The sequence below is a fragment of the Typha angustifolia genome, chromosome 15, assembly GCF_048772165.1.
Source record: "Typha angustifolia cultivar Huaian chromosome 15, ASM4877216v1, whole genome shotgun sequence".
In the NCBI taxonomy this organism is placed as follows: domain Eukaryota; kingdom Viridiplantae; phylum Streptophyta; class Magnoliopsida; order Poales; family Typhaceae; genus Typha; species Typha angustifolia.
In genome coordinates this window covers 20,805,028-20,824,820 of record NC_133253.1, presented here as the reverse complement: position 1 = coordinate 20,824,820, position 19,793 = coordinate 20,805,028, and the positions used below count along the sequence as shown (strand labels likewise).

The 19,793-nt window shown below is 36.9% G+C and overlaps 3 protein-coding genes across 3 annotated transcripts; 2 read left to right on the top strand and 1 right to left on the bottom strand.

The window, feature by feature from the left end:
- The first annotated feature begins 94 nt into the window (after positions 1 to 94).
- Positions 95 to 13,702, top strand: LOC140777053 (uncharacterized). Its single transcript, XM_073120953.1, has 11 exons — positions 95 to 253; positions 606 to 1,010; positions 2,420 to 2,491; positions 2,863 to 2,927; positions 3,108 to 3,264; positions 3,675 to 3,755; positions 3,884 to 3,973; positions 5,376 to 5,522; positions 10,469 to 12,845; positions 13,212 to 13,324; positions 13,416 to 13,702. The coding sequence occupies exons 2-9, from the start codon at positions 723 to 725 to the stop codon at positions 12,767 to 12,769; spliced, it is 3,201 nt and encodes a 1,066-aa protein (XP_072977054.1). The 5' UTR covers positions 95 to 253; positions 606 to 722; the 3' UTR covers positions 12,770 to 12,845; positions 13,212 to 13,324; positions 13,416 to 13,702.
- On the bottom strand, positions 6,443 to 10,013 carry LOC140777747 (uncharacterized). Its single transcript, XM_073122081.1, has 4 exons — positions 9,680 to 10,013; positions 8,634 to 9,278; positions 7,553 to 7,651; positions 6,443 to 7,021 (listed from the first exon to the last, which is right to left on the bottom strand). The coding sequence occupies exons 1-4, from the start codon at positions 9,824 to 9,826 to the stop codon at positions 6,683 to 6,685; spliced, it is 1,230 nt and encodes a 409-aa protein (XP_072978182.1). The 5' UTR covers positions 9,827 to 10,013; the 3' UTR covers positions 6,443 to 6,682.
- Positions 13,703 to 13,947: 245 nt separating the features above from the next.
- Positions 13,948 to 18,685, top strand: LOC140777748 (uncharacterized). The gene is made up of 10 exons (XM_073122082.1): positions 13,948 to 14,262; positions 14,858 to 14,949; positions 15,344 to 15,451; positions 15,603 to 15,685; positions 16,007 to 16,140; positions 16,853 to 16,902; positions 17,013 to 17,105; positions 17,342 to 17,433; positions 18,137 to 18,243; positions 18,410 to 18,685. The coding sequence occupies exons 1-10, from the start codon at positions 14,017 to 14,019 to the stop codon at positions 18,449 to 18,451; spliced, it is 1,047 nt and encodes a 348-aa protein (XP_072978183.1). The 5' UTR covers positions 13,948 to 14,016; the 3' UTR covers positions 18,452 to 18,685.
- The last annotated feature ends 1,108 nt before the right edge of the window (positions 18,686 to 19,793 follow it).

Here is a 19,793-nt window from a genome sequence, read left to right as displayed (position 1 = left end):
GAATACTTTTATTGGATAAAGTAGCGAAACCGCGTGGCGACGCGGCAAACCCAAGGGATGACCGTCAAGAACGACTAACGGTGTTGGGGCCGATACAGCAATTGGCTATTCACGTCGTTCGATAAATGGACGGACGTTAATAGGTGGACGTCAGCCTTCTGTATAAAATGGAGGTCTCTTCTCGCGTGTTTCGGACCCGGGGGGAGAGAGAGAGAGAGAGGAAACGGAGAAGCGACATTAGAATTCTTTCGAGGTACGGCGGATTTCTCTACCCCGTTATTTTTCTTATTTTAGGGTTAGATGTCGATTTTAGATCGCTTGATTGGTTGGATTCGTGAAGAGATTGTTATATTTGGTGTTTTCTTTAAGAGGATTCGGTCGTCTCTTGGTTGCAATTTGTGCCATTTGGTGTTTCTAGGGTTTCTTCTCATGAGCATCTGGATTTCGTGTTTTCTTGATCTTTTTAGTGGAAAATTGCTGGATTTTGTTGGTTTGTTTCTTGGAAATTTCTTAGTTTCTTGTGGATCCGTTCTTCTCTGTTAAAGTTGTTGACTTCCTCTTCGAGTCAAATATATTCACGGATCGGAATCTTGATTTGCTTACAGGAAGGTTATATATCGAGTTACAATACCTAAATCGTTAATCTTGAGCTTCACGGAGAAATTCTAGTGGTCAAGATATTGGAAATTCTGTGACAAGAGAGGATTACACCTATTCTGGTTATGGGGGATCATCTAGTTCTGCATGTCGATCACCTTGTAGCGGCCCAAAAAGTAGAGACAATAGGAGCAGGTGAGGGTTCAACTTCTTCTGGGGAAGCTGCAGCTGTCGCAGGACCTCCTGCTCTTTCATCATCTGTGGTTGGATCCGACAGTGGAAAAGGGGAGGACGAACGCATGGTCCCTGAGGAGGAGGAACCACTAATTCAAACAGTGGAGTGTCGCATTTGCCAGGAGGAGGATGACATCAAAAACCTAGAGACACCTTGCACTTGCAGTGGCAGTCTGAAGGTCTGTAACCTTAAAACCATTCTCTTGGTAGTTGGATTTTCGATGCACGAATATATAGGACGATGTGATTATGCTAGTAGACATGTCTGTTTCCAAATCACCTGTATTATTTCTGCAACATATTGTGTGGTGCTAGTATGTCGCCAATTTTCTATTTTCTTTTGAGGTGTGTCCAAAAATAGGTGAATAGTTGTTGCTAAATAAGGGATGTTTTGTTATGTTCTGTTATTTCAATCTTTTCTTTTGTTAGCTTTGTCACTGCAACTTGATGTTCTTCTTCTCTAACCATTGTTAGTTTATTACTGTTTCTGTTGACGTAGCTGTGTTTTGGAAATTCTATTGCTAGAAAAATGAAAAAGAAAATTTGAATTCATAGTAAAGTACAAATAGTATGAATCGAAATTGGTGGGTAGAAGATGTTTAAGGTTGTTAACTAGAAAATATGTGTGCACAACATGGAGTTGCCTAATGCGAGTTGGAGGTATGGCAAGCAAAATGAGATAAATTGAAATTGGGAGAAAACACTATTACACCATATCCTGTCATTTTTGTTGAAAATGTTGTGTTGGTTGTTTCCATCTATGCAGACCCATTCTTGTCTTTGTTGTACTTCTTGTGTATTACTGTAAGGAAAAGAGGAAAAAATAGTTCCTTGATTACAGGATGATATTCGAGTATTTGGGTTTTGTTACCTTATTTGCTATAACCTTATACCAGCATCATGAACCGCCTTTTTTACTAGCTTAAACATATTTTCTTTACCATGGAGGGGATTTGGGACGATCATTAACATGACCTACAGTAGTTTAAGACATAAGATTCAGCAGACAGAAAAGATCACAAGTAGTACGAGAGAAGATAACGTGATATAATTTTTATTACAATTTAAGTCATTGCAGTACTATCACTCCTAACAAAATATAATTTTGTTTGGAGTGAAGAATCTTATCATGTGGTCCTATGAATATATCTATTTATGCTAGTTTAAGCCTTGTATGGACTCCATTCATTTTCTTTGTATTATGTGCTGAGATAGCTGTCTTATCACTGAAATGAGGTATTAATTCTAGATATTCCATGATATCATTCCTTAGGCTGTTAGGCATTCCACATTGTGATCAGTGCAGTTGATACTGACTGCAACCCTTTTTTACCTTGAAATTATTTCATGGTGCTTAAAATTTTGGAACTGACTTTGATCTGCTGCTTGCTGCTATCTGATATTTTGATGTCTGCTAGAGTTGGCTCCTTGTCGAGTATGAAATATCGAATAAAGTTTTTGCATTCTCCAAAATTAGATATGTGGATATGGTTTGATGATATTCTTCCAAAGTTCCAAGTGTGATCTACTGTTTCTATCTACTTTATATCCATGTTGAATCATGCTTTACAATTCTTGTCATGTACAGTATGCACATAGGGCATGCGTGCAGCGATGGTGCAATGAGAAAGGAGACATAACCTGTGAAATCTGTCATGAGGTGAGTCTATCTTGGCTTTACTTGCTCAACAACCCCTCAATGTTTCATTCTTTCCATGAAAATCAGATTCTTTTCTTTTTTTCGTCTTCTTCAGCAGGGCTTAAAATTCCTTATTGCTAGGATATTATAAGTGGATTGATGTTTATAATTTTGTTTTGACTGCATATGCTTTTTATTAGTTTCTCAATTGCATTTAAAGCTCAAAAACATGAAGAATATTGTTCTCACCAAGTTGACTATCTAATTATATTGGATGTGTTGCATTACAATTTAACAAACTCAGATGCAGTCACTGCTGTAATATCTTGCTTCTGATTGTATGCGCTGTTATATTGAGTTCAACAATAAGTTTTTTAATTTGCTATTTACAGCCATACAAGCCTGGGTACACAGCAACTCCTCGAGCCCATCCTGATGAGACCACTATTGATATAAGGCAGGTTACTTTAATTATATGTTTGCGTCATTCTGTAAGATGGCTTACTACTTCGTGTATACACTTGTTTTCTTGCTGAGTGTATATTATGAATCCTGTACTATCAACATTAGCTATCAAAGTTCAGTTATCGGTTCCAGGGTTCTTTATCTCTGATTATCTGTTGCATTTTCACTGTAGTGGAGGCTGGACCATCACAGGAACTCCATTGGACTTGCGTGATCCAAGGATTCTTGCAATGGCAGCTGCACAAAACCGCTTAATTGAAGCCGAGTACGATGAATATGCTGCCACAAATGCTAGTGGTGCTGCTTTTTGTCGGTCTGCTGCTCTAATTGTAAGTTTTTGTCATGTGTTTTAGTCAGAGAAGTTGCCCGTTACTCTTTATTGAATTCTATATCTAGATAGCAAGATTATATTGGTAAAACCTTGGGAACATAAGTCGACTTTCTTTAATGAATTTTATAACTGTGCAGAAATCATTTATATTTTTTTGTACCTACAGTTTTGGTTTCTCGTACAGAATGCAGTTACTTCTTGTGAATATTTTGTGCCATTCCTGAAACTTTAGTCCAGAAATGGTCCCCGATTTTATCAATATAGTCTCATAAACATGTTTTTGGCTTGTTTAATCTTATCAATTGCCTTGGATATGCTTCTTGGGTTGTCTCTGCAAATCATCTCACTAGGATTCTCTATATGAAGATTACTTGCATTTCACCACAAATCATTTTTTTTTCTTTTTAGTTAATGGCTCTTCTTCTGTTGAGGCATGCATTGAGCATCACTAGCGGCGACGACGACGATGATGCTTCCACTATTTTTTCAGTAAGTAAAAGAATCTCGTGATATGGTTCTAGTACCTCATCTTTTTGCTTTTATTTTTTATTTATTCTTTTCTATAATTGCTTGTGGTTGTTGGTACGTGAAATAAAACTTCTTTCATGATCTAACAGCTCTTCCTACTGCGGGCTGCTGGATTTCTGTTGCCATGCTACATAATGGCTTGGGCCATTAGTATACTGCAGCGACGGAGAGAAAGGCAGGTCAGTGTATTGTACTTAAAATACTTTTTCTGTTTGCTAGTTTTCTCTAGTTACTTCCATGTTGAATATACGGACTGCTGTTTGTATTCGTATCACTATATTCATGAACAACAAAATTAGTTCACTTTTAAGTACCTTGAATATCTTGTTTTTTGTTTTCTTTGGAGAAATTTATTCTGAATCTAAAGGCACACACAGTATCTATCCCTTTCCTATATGGTCATTGGTATTCTCAGTTCATTGTATACAACTCATTATCTTCATATCTTCACCTGCATTTGAGAAGAGTGTTACACACTCATACTATCCTTTAATTCTCCCCGTTAGGAGTTAGGACAGGAATGCATCTTTTATTCAACATAGAATATTATGCCTGAAACTGCTTTATAGTCCTTCCATGGGGTCAACTACATTGGGTTATGCTTGCGTAGTTGCATGAGACCTGGAAGTTCTATATATACATTTGGTATTTCACATGTGAATAGAGATCAACGGCTATGAGTGCTCTGTAATGAAAGTGTACTTTGTGTGTTGTCAATTATTTACTCCTTATTTTGTCAGTATCAGCCATCCTCATTTTGTCTTTTTATTCTGTATTATTATTCAGCAGCCTCTCTTGATTATGTTTTCACATAAAAGAGGTTCAAAGTTGACTAATTTTATTGGAGGTTTCTCTGCTAGAAGCCTGTGACTTAAGCAACACTCCTGATTCTTGTGATATATTCATTATGAAAGTCCTCATTAGTGCAGGCAAAGAAGCTAGTTCAAGAAAGGAATATAGGTTTCTAGGGAAGTATCCAGTTGGCGGGAAAAAATAATGGGAAGGGTTTCAAATTATTTTTTATTGTTGGATATTAGAAATGATATCTGAAATACATGAAGACATGGGGATAGCAAAGTATAAATGTGTTGTTAGGTAAACTAGACTGAGGTTCATAGAGAAAATCATTTCTTGCTGCCGATATAGACATGTAGAGGTACACAAACTAGGTAATGTTGGTGCATAGTCAAAAAAAAAACAAACCAAGTACTATAGTAGGAAGCACCTACAATTTTCCCTATTTTGTATAGAGTTCACCCATGTACTTAAATGGCATGCATTTGTGAATTAGGAAAGTTGTATCATTCAATGTCTAACCTGTTTTTGCATCTAACTATAATTTATACATTAGAAAACTAGTACACTGACCTATGACTCGTCTTTGCCCCCATTAAGTTGCAATCTTCCTAAAGGAATGATTAAAAAAAGGAATGGTTAAAGCCAAATAGAATTTCAGAGAAAAAGAATACAAATGAAACATAGGCAAGTGTTGGGTTTTATTCATTAGCCTTTCCTCTTCCTTTCATCATTAAAATTTCATATGAATTTGTGTGACACAGATTTGTAAATTTTAATACTCAGGAAGCAGCTGCCTTAGCAGCAACAGAAGTAGCATTCCTTCTGCAATCGGGGCAAGGAAGGGGCCTACAGTTTACCCTATCACCTGAGTCTCCAACTACACCCCAGCAAGAGCCACACGTACCAAGTTTATCGGCAGCAGCCCCTTCCTAATTACACGGAGTGTTCAGTATCTTTTGTTGTCTGAGTGATGTAACTTTTCTGGCAGAGGTCGCAACTTCAGCACTCACCACTACAGGTGGGGGCTTTATTGTAGAGATGGATCTCTCCCAACTCATTTATGTAGTTCTTGATTTGGATTATCTCTGTTGCTTGGCATCTTGGCCAGATCTTTGTGTATATAGTCGAAGAAGTCAAATAGCTTTTATGGAATTGGATAACACTTATAATTGGAAAATAATCAAATAATGCCCTGGCGAGATGTGTGTTGCCAACATATATGATGGTCTTGTAACTTGCATTTTGGGTTAACAGGAACTCAAGTTGTTTATCTAGTTTAAGTAAGTAAGGCACACTTTCAATAATTCACTGATGTCTATCTAGTTTAAGTAAATAGTTTTTAATACTTGTACCATAAATACTTGTAAATACCTTCTTGCGTTTAGTAGGCAGCTTTCGGGCGAAGTGATGATAACGTTTATGGTGTAAAGCTATAGTCAGATTTCTCTATGAAAAGGTCATAAACTGTATAGAAGGTGGTAGCGCAGGAACGTATTATTCTGGCTTATTATGGTCACTCAGTGAGGCAACAATAACGACCAACTGGGCTTAATTTCGAGTAATAATCAAGAAGCTTGCTTATGTAAGACTAAACTTATTACTCTCATCAAGAGCATGGGAAGTAGGAACGGTCATACTTGAGTGGATTCATGAAGAAATCTGATAACTCTAGACAAGGCGTGGATAGACGTCTGGCATTAATACATTGAAAAATATCAAAAATCTTGAATCAAAGGCATGTGAAAACATGCAAAAAGTATGTTAATCTTTGCTCAGCTTAACTCTGTAACGGAGGTACTTAAGCAATCATTAGTACGCAATTCAATCATCATTAAGTTCAAACAGTGATCTGGTATAAGCTTTGCTGTTTTTGTTTTCTTGTAAGTCTCTTTACAACAAACATTAAAATGTTCACATTGTAGTAATGTCTACTCCCAAACAAGAAGGGGAAAAAATTCAGCTCATTATGCCCTCTATGTAGATGGATGACAAAGATTCAACAACATTCTGAACTCATGAATTACATTGCAATAAGTAGTTAAGCATACATTCATGACAACCTAGCCGAATTCCCTATTACCATGAGCATTTCAGTTGTAGTCAAGAGAGCACTCCTTGTCATCTCTTTCATGATCTTGTCCAAAACCGCTATCAGTCAAGGAATCATTCTTTGTACTACCATTCAGAAAAAATTTCAGCTCCCTGTCGTCATGCTGCACCCTGCCACTTATTTCTAGGCATAAACCATTGGTTAAGACAGCTCCCTTTTTCCCTTTAACTGGTTTCTTTGAAGGTCCTGTATCAACATATTTCGGCTGTACTTTGACAGTAGGATTAGGCTTTATGCGGTTTAGATCTGTTTCTTCTGACGGTCTTAAAATCCTGTACTCCGATTCCAATTCTGAAGCTTCATCTTTATTCAGAACAACCTGCGAAAAATTGATTCCCCAACATTAACAAAACAATGATGTATAGAGTACATGATTTTATAATGCATAATTTTGAGGTGTGCTAGCAAACATTTGCATAAGGACTTGAACTTCGAAGAAACTCGCATTGCAAAACAAAGAAAGGTTATGGTCCCTCTTCATTGAATTTATTTATTCTTCTAAAATCATTAATACTGCAATTTACGGGGGTTTTTTTTTTTGAGAGTAAGTGAGTAAATTTTGCCGTGTTCCTTCACTGGAAGACTTGTCTATATGTTTAAGAAACCATTAAGGCATACATTTAAGTAAACCATATAATTCCTGACACAATCTAGATAAAAAAAGCAAAAGTTACTTACAATTTTCAATTCTGATTTGGCAACCCTGCGACTCAGTTACCATGAGATCAAATAATCAAAGACAGAGATAATCTGAAAGATTCTAAAGCATGGCTTGAGATCAAATTGGCCAATCTTTGTTCTAGAAGTAAATCAATGAAAGCTGCTACTAACAAGATTTCTGGGCAGTTACCTTACGGCCAACCAAATCGAATGTAACAATCACTTTTCCTTTTTGGGCTTCTGCTGCTTCATCGATTTCTTTTTGCTGCTTCTTTAAATTTGCCTTCTCCTGGAGCAAAAGTCATTGCATAATGATGAGCAGTTTGCACAATGTTATATGCATATTGCCAATAACTGACATCAATGACATGACCAAAAAAATACTATCCAATACTATGTAAGCTTCAAAATTGAACAGTGACATAAGAGATTTGAACGTCTTGTAAGTTCTCATGTGCTAGTGACAGAAGTAGCATAGCAGCAAAAGAAATGCAACAAAAACCTTACGGTCCATCCTGGTTGATTGTAAAGAAAGTGTCGGAGGTGCTTATGGTTAGTAGGTGCAGAAGGTACTAATTCAAACATTGTTAGAATAAAAAATTATTTGATCAATTGATCATTTCTTTGCATTATGGATTCCATACAAGATGGTTGGGGGTTGTCATACGGGTTGGCCTATTAAGTCAACATAACTCTAAAGTACTTTTTTATCTTGCACATGTATCCTCAAGCTATTTATTGGAAGACTCTTGTGTGACAACAGAATTAGAAACTTTGAAAGAACCAGTCACATGCTCAAGCTAACCACATTTGCAAGTAGTCACCATCATTACAAAATCAACATTAACCAATTTGGATTTCATGATCCAGGAAAGATGAAACCTAATGAACTCATAATTATCCAAATCCTCAACCTTGGGATAGAACTTCTAGAGTCCTTATCTTCAACCTTCCAATCCAATTCAATCTTCTCTTATTATAAGCGCCTCCATTTCTTTTAACGTGCATGACCAAACAAGTTGATATATTTTTGCTCAACTTGATCCCCACTCGTTGCACTATATTGACCGACTTTTTCTTTGGCCCCTTTGCTAGATGACTGAAAAGGTGGGAATTATTCATACCCCAACATAATCACTTCTGATTATCTCAGCATGAATTCTGTTTAATCTTATTCCAGTCATAAATCGAAAGAACTAAAAACAGTATAACCAAAAGATAAAAAGCAACAGATAAAGATGATAATGCTCATCTACATATTGTATAAATACCTCGGTAGATAGCCAGCTATTTCCTTCTATTTCATAATAATCGCTCTGGTCATCAATAACTTTGGTCCGCGCTGCAGAGTTTCTGTCATATTCAACAAGCCTCTTCGCATATGCTTCAGCTGCAGCTTCTGCATCTGAAAGAGGAACTGCCACATCGCTTAAACCAGCATATGTACTGTCTTCTTTCAACACAAGCGCACCACAGAAGCTGCAAGGTCCCTCGCCTTCTTGTTCACACACTATCTTGCCACAGGATAAACAATTGCTCACAAGCTTGTGCCGGCGAGCTTGGCATGAACATGGTTTTCCTTGCTGGAAAACAATGGAGCCTTTTGCTGCCTCAGCAAGAGAAATGACCTTCCCGCCTTTTTTCCTTTTGGGGATAATTGGGTTCCCCTTGGAATTGCTTCTTGATTCTGTAATCTCTGATTGGCTCTTGGTATTCTGAGCCACAGATGAAGCAATCTCTTTTGGGGTTCGTGCTTGTTTTCTTGCTGTGAGACTTACTCCATCTACAGGTGGTTTCACATAAGCTTGAAGTTTAGAACTTTGTGCCTCCTGAGCCCTATTGGAGGAATCCACATGACCTCTCCTCTGCAAGTATTCCTGAATCACACCTTGACCAGCTTCCAAGCCAATTATATTCTGCACCAAGAAAAGTTAGTAGGTTTACATTGTTATATTGTACTAATCCACAGTATACCAAGTAACCCATGGTAAATATGCAATAGTAGAAGCTCAAAAGTATGCAATAGAGATGAAAAGAATCAAAATTTTCCATTCTACTTTGTTATAAAAGCATCCCCATCCTTGGTGATATCATCCTCTTTCCATTCCTTAGTTAGGTGAGCATAATCGATTGAATAGAGTTTCCAATCACTCGAAAGAAACAACTTTGGTATTCCCAATTTTGCTGAGGAATCCATATTCTTGTGAAAACCCATGATATTTAAACATTGAACAAGAATACTACTCTAACACCAAAAAAATATCGAAACGAAACTAATTCAATCATAAGATAGACAATATGCGGCAAAGATTGGTACCGTGAGGTAGTCGGCAGCATCTAATGGAGGCGCGAGCTCGCAGAAGGAGACGAGCCCTGAAATGAGATCGGCATCCAAATCCAATCCATTCTCTATCTTCTCACAGAGATCAAGCAACGCCTTCTCTAACCATTCCCCCGAAGTCATCTGTCTCTCTCTCTCTCTCTCTCTCTCTCTCTCTCTCTCTCTCTCTCTATTTATATAGCTGCTTCTTTAAAATTGGGGAAGAACTGGATGAATCTGAACCGTCCATCAAGGACTGTATCCAGTCACGTGAATCACACGCTCCGGATCAATATACGTGATCAGACGGTCGAGATGGCCCGATATGGTTTCGGTGATTCGACTCCTCTCTTCCTCCTGCGGCGAATAGTTAGTCGATGGCCAAGAGGCCATGGGAGCTCTGAGTTCAAAGAGAGGTAAGCATCTAAAATTCTCAAAATTTAGTCTCCCCAGAGTTTATCTCATCCTTTTAATTTCCTTCGTTGTTGGGAAGAGAGAGTTGCAACGGTAAAATCTTTTCTTTTGTTTTCTTGTCAAATTTGTATCTTTCATCAATCAAAGGCAAAAAAAAAAAAAAAAATCCTTCTTTTTCCTCGTAGAGGCCAAAATAATTGTATAAGTGTTGTTTTACTGCTATCTAATAAACATCTCTGTATGTTTTTGCTTAGGTAAAGTGATGCTTATATGCTTAAACTCCCCTAAAATCGCTGTGGTATTGCAGGATTGTGGATGTCTGATAGATTGGTTATTCAATTTGGCCAAATTGAGTACGAAAGGAGTTAACTAATAGCTAGTAGCACTGTGATGAGCCGAGCATTGCTTCCTAAGCATGTATTGGCTGTCATAAGATACCAGAAGGATCCAGTTAGGGCTCTTGAGATGTTTAAGTCAGCCTCGAAGGATGATGGATTTAAGCACACCTTATTAACTTACAAGTGTATGGTAGAGAAACTTGGACTTCATGGCGAGTTTAAGGCGATGGAAAGTGTTATTGCAGATATGAGGATGAATGTTGAGCATTCCTTACTTGAAGGAGTGTATGTAGGTGCAATGAGAAGTTATGGTAGACGAGGAAGACTTCAAGAGGCCGTGGATGTCTTCGAGAGAATGGATTTTTATGGGTGTGAGCCAACTGTTATATCTTACAATGTGATCATGAACATCTTGGTTGAATACAAATACTTTGATCAAGCCCACAAAGTGTACCTAAGGATGCTGGATAAGGGAATTGTTCCTGATGTACACACCTTTGCAGTCAGGATCAAATCCTTTTGCAGAACAAGGAGACCACATGCAGCACTTAGGCTTCTCAGAAGCATGCCACAGAGGGGTTATTATGTTAATGCAGTTGTATATTGCACAGTTGTTACTGGTCTATATGAGGAGGGTTATCAAACAGAAGCATGTAGTCTGTTTGATGAGATGCTTACAATGGAAGTTCTCCCTGATGTTGTTACGTTTAATAAGGTTGTGCATATACTCTGTAAGGAAGGAGATATATCAGAAAGCAGCAAGCTTCTTGCGAAGGTCATGAAGAGGGGCACTACACTCAATCTGTTCACATATAATATTTTTATTCAGGGGCTTTGCAAGGGAAGCAAATTATTGGAAGCAATCTCTTTGCTAGAACATATGTGCAAGGGTCTAGCTCCTGATGTTATCACTTATAATACCCTTATATATGGCCTCTGTAAGCACTCTAAAATAGTGGAAGCTGAGGAGTTCCTCCACAGAATGGCAAATGAAGGCTGCAGTCCTGATGATTTTACATATAATACAATTATAGATGGTTACTGTAAAACGGGTTTGGTACAAGATGCCTTTAGACTTTTAAAAGATGCAGTTTTCAAAGGATTTGTGCCTGATCGAGTAACATATTGCTCACTGATAAATGGTTTATGTGAAGAAGGTGACATTGCACGGGCAGAGGAAGTATTTAATGAGGCTTTGTGTAAGGGTTTGGAACCTGATATTATTATCTATAACGCACTTATAAAGGGGCTCTCGCGACAAGGCCTTATCTTGCAAGCTTTGGAGCTGATGAATGAGATGTCAGAAAATGGTTGCAGCCCAGATATTTGGACATATAACATCATAATAAATGGGTTATGCAAGATGGGTAATGTTTCTGATGCAAATGTTGTTTTGAACGATGCAATTATAAAAGGCCATCTTCCAGATATTTTTACCTTCAATACATTGATAGATGGTTATTGCAAGAAATTAAAGCTGGATAATGCTTTACAGGTTGTTGATAGGATGTGGACCCATGGTGTGACGCCTGATGCCATCACTTATAATTCTGTATTGAATGGGCTCTGCAAGGCTGGGAAGACTGGTGATGTCATGGAAATGTTCAAAGATATGGTTTCAAAGGGATGTCGGCCAAATATTATCACATACAACATACTGATGGATAACCTCTGCAAGGCCGGCAAGATGGCAGAGGCTTCTGATTTGCTTGTGAAGATGGCAAATGAAGGATTGACTCCTGATATTGTTAGTTTGAACACATTACTTCATGGATTTTGTAGGAATAGTGATCTTGAAGAAGCATATGAATTGCTACAGAAGTTGGACCAGGAGAAAGTCTCTGCTACAACTGATACATTTAATATTATGATCAGTGCGTACTCTAGCAAGTTGAATCTTCATATGGCACAAAAGATTTTCAGTGAAATGATAAGCAAGGGCTGCTCTCCAGATGCATATACGTACTGTGTCTTGATTGATGGCTTCTGCAAGACTGGAAAAATTGATCGTGCATATGAATTTCTTATGGTCATGATTAATCAGGGGTTTATTCCAACAATGACAACTTTTGGGCGAGTAATTAACTGCCTTGTAGGGAATGACGGAGTTGATGAAGCTGTTGGTTTAATTCATATTATGGTGAGCAAAGATGTAGTTCCTGAGGTAGTTCATACCATATTAAGTGCTGATAAGAAAGAAATAGCGGCACCTAAGATCCTTGTAGAGGAGTTGTTAAAGAAAAGTCATATTACCTATCATGCTTATGAACTTCTTTATGATGGAATTCGAGATAAGAAGCTTTTGAAAAAGCGTCGACGTGTGAAATGCTGCTAAGATTATGATGCATCATATTCAGGATATCTCCAACATCTGCACACCCACAAAACTTTTAAAGTCTATCAAACTGAAGGTAAACATCCTTCTCCAGAGCATTCATGTGCATGCTAGAGTGGATAGAGAATAAATTTCTCTTGAAGCTTCATGTGCTTCTATGCATTCTTACTTGTAAAGCAGACTCCATGATTACTATGATGAGCAAGTTGAGAGATAGAAAATCGAGGTGGACTACAAAAGTTATGTTAAAATTTCGAAAAAACAGCATTGAACATCTTTAGAGCCATTGATCTTGCCTTGAGATTGTAAAAAGCCAATGCCGACTTTGGGAGAAAGGAAGTTCTCTACATTTTTCACCTTGAGATGGGATTTTTTTTTTCTTTTAAATCTGAAGGTGAATTATTGGCTTGTTTAATCCCTACATCCTGTTCTTATCTTGCAGGCTCCCATGCTCTTTGCCTCTGGCAAAGGTGGCGAACATGTGCTCGCAGCATCCTTTCTTTCAGCTGAAAGAAAATTTATCACCAGTATCTGCAGGAACTCCTAATGAATTTTGTAAGTTTAACGCATACAGAAGTATATTAGCTCTTAAAAATTTTGTTGGTTGTTCTAATGTACACATCTCTATTATCTTTATTGGTGATAGTGCTAGAGATCCAGAGTCGTGAAACAAAATTGTCGCAAGAATCTTGATGATGCCTCTCAAGCTCAGCTATGAATGCAGTCTTTTTACTTCGATCACGAGTAATCTTGCATTTCGTGATTTACTTCGGACGAATGCAGTGGTCCAGATGAAGGAGTGCAAAGTATGGAAACCAAGATATTTATACACCCAAGTTCTCAGAGGATGTAATTTATAAAGATTGAACCCTTGAAACCTCAGATGTATTATACTACTAAAGATAAAGGAAGTCGCCTTTCCTTGCTGTGTAATACTTTTTGCTTCTCAAAAGAATAAAAGAATATATCTAAGATCATCGAATAATTGTGACTTATTTACAAAAGTTCATCGACCAAGTAAGGTTTTCAGATCTTTGAGACGTATTCAATTATTAGAAAGTTATTGTATTTTCTTGCAAAGATTTAAAAATAGAGTTTGCAGTTTAGCTCATAAAAAGAAAATGCTGAGATATTTGAACAATTATATTATTACTAGCTTACAAGTCGTCGTCTAAACCAACCCATTTATACGAAGTCCACTTATTATTTCTCCCACCTTATCTCTTCCAGCTCCCTTTTCCTTATCAATGGCTTCGTCGATCTTTCTCCTTCGACCTCCTCCTCCTCTGCCGACGTCTCTCTCGGCGCTTCCCAAGCTCGGCGCGTCGAGAGCCAATGGCTTTCTTCCGAGGAGAGCGGCGTTTCCCGTTCCCATCCATCTTTTCCACGAACCCAGTGAACCACTATCGGTCTTGTACGGGAAGGGGAGGAGAAGCGCCTTCACATGCTTCTATGACGCGAAGGAGAAGCTGAAAACTGATCCTCCAGAGAAGGTGGCCTCGAAAGTTTCAGTTTTTACTCTTTTTGAGTCCTTTCGTTTTCTTTAATTGATCGTAAAATTATCATTTTTTCTGTTTCTTAGAAAATTGCTGATCTTTTCGCGAAATATTCTTTATTTGCAGGTGGATTTTTGTACTTATAGTTGTAATATTGTAGTAAATTGGTCGTAGAACTTTTATGTTTTCATCTCCATTATAATTCACCATTCTAGTTGGTTTAACTGTGAGGAATGATAAGTATGTAAGATTGTAGAGTAAAAATATAGCATTAGACTTGCAAGTGTAGGTTAAGTGATGGTCTACACTGAAATCATCTGGAATAATCATGAGTTACATGGTCTTCTTTTGGATTAGGTCGACTATGGTATTCGTGATCTTGTTGTTCTGCTTGACTCAACTGAAAAGCACTAGATGTCTTGATCTATGCCATTGTTCCCTGTTTCTCTATGGCAATTATGGAAATTTAATGGATCAATATTATACTTTTTGACAAAGATTAAAATATACTTCTGGAGCATTTGGAGTATCGTCCTATTATTTTGGATATGAATAGCTCTTTGAACTTGAAGCACTGTTATGCCTTACACAGAGTCTTGGTGTGGAGTGGCCCATTCTTCAGCGGTGGAATGTACCTTGGAAGTGGCAAACTGTTGTACTTACCATGGCAGCGTGCGGGATAAGGTATTTTTCCATAATACACCAGTTTAATCTGTGAGAAAAGAAAGAAGCCAAAAATAAAAAGGAAACTTGTTTGTGTCACAGTATATTGTTATGATAATCTCATGTGTCACTAGTGAAAACATTATAAATTTGTTTGTATACACATGTACTTGTTACATACTGGGTGAAATAAGTTTCAGTCCTTTAAAATGTTTACATGGTTATCCTTATTGGCCTTAGCTTCAAGTAAGGAGAGGCTCTTTCAGAATTACTTAGTTTCTCGAGAAAGAATTGCAAGCATAATCTTTTATGGTGTTACAGTTATAATCAGAAGTACCATCAAGATATACAATTCATATGTTTTTTACCAATTGGAGAGTTATATTTTGCATCAGACTAAATGTTTTTCAGACAGCTTTGTTCTGACAGGATTGGTTGAGGCATCAGTATTGCCATATCTAGGGTTCCAGGGTGGTGATGTCACTCTAGACGAGAAGGCAGAAATACTCTTTGCTGGACAATTGTATGAACTAATCTCCTTATCCTTATTAGATGAAAAACTGGCTTGTTTATTTTTACTTATGTTAGCTACTTAGCTGGATGATCTTCAATCATCATAATTGTGGAGTTTAAGAATTCCTTATTTGCATATTTTATGTCGGCTACTTGTGCAGTACCGTGACAGCAGTTGTCTTAGGAGTTATCTATGGCATCACCAACACGTATCAGCCATTTCCAGATGATTTATTTTGCTATGGTACACACTCAATCTTTTGGCTATTTCAAAGTTTATATGATTTTCTGAAAGCTGCAAGTTGCAACAGCTAATCCTGTCATGAAATTGGAAAGTTTTTGCTTGATGTTGAAATCTTTTCTGGACATTTAATGGAGAGAGTAAATATTCCATGAAGAACTAAATCTTATCCACATTTTGCACTAGTGTTTACTTTTCCCTTTCTGTCGGTACTCTACAGTACAACGACACATTTTTCACATTGATTGTTTCAAGGAAGGTCCTAAAGAGCATTTTAAAATGACCAGGAAAATTTAGTAACTGTACATCAGTGATATCTTTCAGATCTGAAGGAACCATTCAAGCTACAAAATGGTTGGCTTCTATGGGCAGCAATTGGTCTCGTTGGTGCTCTAATTGCCATTGCCTTAGCAGGAGTTGTCTTGACCTCTGTAAATGGTGAAACTCCACAGAGAGAGGTTATGAATTCTCCGCGCATTCAAGCATAAACTTTTTATTAGCATCATATTTGTTACAATGATTTAATTTTAATTTGTATGTTGTGAATTATTTTTTTTTGTTTATGTCATATAGATTCTTGTACACTATCCTCTATTACATTCATATTGACAAGCAAAAAGATGTTTTTTTGTTTTTGTTTTTGTGGATATGCATGGTACCTTCCATCTCAGCTTTCAAAATAAATATTTCCTTAGTTTTTGATAGTTAATACTGGTGAATGATACATTCAAGGATAAAATTTTGATAGATGTGTGGTTCATATTACAAGACTGATGAGTGATGATTACATCGGAGAACTTCTTAAAGTTCAACGAGTTGAGAGTGAGAACCATTTGATGTAATATGAACAATTGAACATCATATTTGACCTTGCTAAAGATTAATTAGGATTAATTAACTGGATGACTTAAGTTGTTATTAGAGAAATTTATGGAGGAATATGTGAAAGGGTGATAAACTCGATCTAGAAGCATGAATTATCTGGCTAGCTTGAAGAATTACCTGACAGCTATTGCATTGTTATTGTATACTTATTGCTATAATTACTTCTCTCTTAGGATGACGTTGGGATATTTAAGATCTAATATGGATGTTCACTGTAAACATCATTAGCTAGTATAATCTGATTTTCATTATGTCTAATATGATTTCTTTCATGCTTTGTTCCAGACTGATGCACTAATCCGTTTATTGCCATTGATTGGCTCTTCAAGTATCAGGTATTGAACTATTGACTCTCTAGCTTTCTGGTGGATATGAATGAGTGTCATTATTTATATAGCAAGCAAAATGATTGATTTTCTGTGTGATTTTATTTTCCTTATGGTAGTACCGCCTGTTTAGTGGGCATTACTGGAGTTTTGGCACCAGTTCTTGAGGAGACCGTGTTTCGGGGGTTCCTAATGGTGTCTTTGACCAAATGGTAAGTTTCATATTGCAGAGGCTTGGCTATTCCTGTTATTATCAGTATACATATCTACGGAAATATTTGTGGTATATTAGCTTAAACTGTTGCATAATTTTACCACTATGAAGGATTCATCTTTTACAAAAAAAAATTTGTGTGCTGCCTTTCAGTCTCTGTTTGTAGCATTCCATTATATGTCCAGCCATTCTCACTTTCTGTGCCATGTAATGATTCTCATCTTTCTATTGCAGGTTTCCCACACCAGTTTCTGTGCTTGTCAGTGCTGCAGTATTTGCCCTTGCTCATCTTACCCCTGGAGAATTTCCCCAGCTGTTTGTTCTAGGTAACAGTGTGTCAAAGAAATGTCAATACTAAGTTATGGTCTGCTGAATGAAATTAGTTGGAACTAATGGCTTGGTGGTGGTGGCTGTACAAAGCTAACATCCCATTGATTACTTTAAAGACTGCTACATGTTTTTGCTGATCATTGTACTCCTTACCTCTGTGTTGAATATTTTTGGCCATTCTTCAGAATTGCTAGATGTCCATCAGAGATGCTTATGATAAAGCTGTTCTTTCAATGACGTGTTGCTGTGATGCTATATATCTGTAGTTTTCTACAAAGTTAGGAATCTACTGATAGTTATATCATTGTTATCAATCTGAGTTCTGTATTTCTTGGCTTTTTTTCTTTCTTCTAGTAAATCTTGGATAAGGTCACTGGCTTTGCTGAATTATGTCTGATAAGACTAGATAGTATTTCTATTATCTGGCCTGAGCTCACATATCTAATGAGGCTAACTAGAGTTTCCTATCTTACTAGTAACTTTACACATTGTAGTAGCTTAGCTGAACGCTTAACACAAGAGACAGACCGAAGGTCTCAATCATGTATAAGATAGAGTACATTGTAGGTCATGAATTTATTGATGTCTATGCCTTTCTAGTAGCAAGCATTTAGCGTTATGCTTAATGAAGTTCTTGTGGTAATGTAATTTACCATCCTCATGCTAAGCATATTGTTCTTCTTTGTTGCTTCAAAACAGGTGCTGCATTGGGGCTTTCATATGCTCAAACTCGTAATCTCCTCACACCAATTACAATACATGCATTTTGGAACTCAGGTGTGATCTTGTTGCTCACGTTTCTTCAGGTAAACTAATTTTGTCTCTCGCCTTACGGATAATATTTATCAGAATATCCATCAGGCTACGGAACATTACTTCACCATTATCTTCAGAATATCTTACAAGATTCATGTAACTGAAGCTTATGAAGTAGATATTACATTCTCACCATTCTTTATATTGTTTTTACAGCTCCAAGGGTATGATATTAAAGAGCTGCTGCAGGCATATTGAAGGATATTTCAAGCTCAGATTTCAATTGTCGTAAAGAGCATAAAACCAGGCTTTTTGTCAAAACTTTCAAATTTTCTCTTGAGATTATCTTTAATGTATAGTTTCGGCGAAGCAGTTGGATATATTGGTTATCAATTTAAGATGTATAAAGTGACAACATATGAACTTGATTATTGCACCCTTCTTTATATAAAAAAGGGATCATGGAATCTTGAGAGAGATTACTCCACACTATTCTAAAGCTATCACTTCTATCTGAATATATATATATGGCAAATTACAGCCTACTTCAATGTTCTTTTAGCTCGATTTACATTTACCTCCTTGTACTAAAGACTTAAAATACTTAAATTTCTCTGTGGTCCAGATCAAATTGTAATTGTTAAATTTATTTTGTCTCCCCACTGGGGGTTAAGAATTTAAGATTGAACTAGGTTGAAATGAGAGAGAGTAATTATGCAACAAATCACTTTCATGTCATCTGTCCTAAGCAAGAAAATCTACCTATCAATACCTATCAAACTGATAGTTGTTTCAAGGTAATTAAAACATTACACAGATGCATATGATCATACACAGATTGGCAATTTAATGGCTTTCAGATTCTACCTCTTTTATTCCACCTAACAGCCGTATAAATCCAGAACCTGTCAATGAAACCAATAATTCTCCTTTTGGCCCATCTCTTTCATGAGTTGTTTTCCTACCACTCTCTATGCTTTTAATTTTTATGCTTGGAATTTGTATACGATGATCATCACATCCAGATGCATTCGATTCCAATTTCAGACCTCATAAATTACTAGTTGATGTTTTGGTTGGTGGTCTCATCTTGGAAATGATTAGAGAAGAAAACAAGTGATCATGCATTACGTAATCGGTCTCAACCGCTAATAAATCCAAGATATGCTTGAGTGAATTGGAAGCATTTACGCATTAAACTGCGACCTTCGGTTGTGTTACCAATTACCATCACAACTCCAAATACATGCATGGAATGTTAGTTTAGTATCTAATTTGAGATTTATTGGTGGGATTATGAATTTTGAAGTTAAAGCATTTCAAGGTCAAATTTTATTTAGCGAGACATTAGTGTAATTTCCCTTTTTAATCGTCTACTAGACTTTAATATTAAGAGTGTAACTGAGCCGAGCTTGATCAAGCTGGGCTTTATTCAAACTTAGCTAGAAATATTAATTATTTTTTCAATCCTACTACATCAAAAAGAAACAAACAAATAAAATAAAATAAATTAAGTAGCGTATACATTTGGTTTTGGGTCAGCATTCGTCAAGTTTGTTTAAGTTTACTTGATACGCGGATTTCACTTAACAAGCCAATT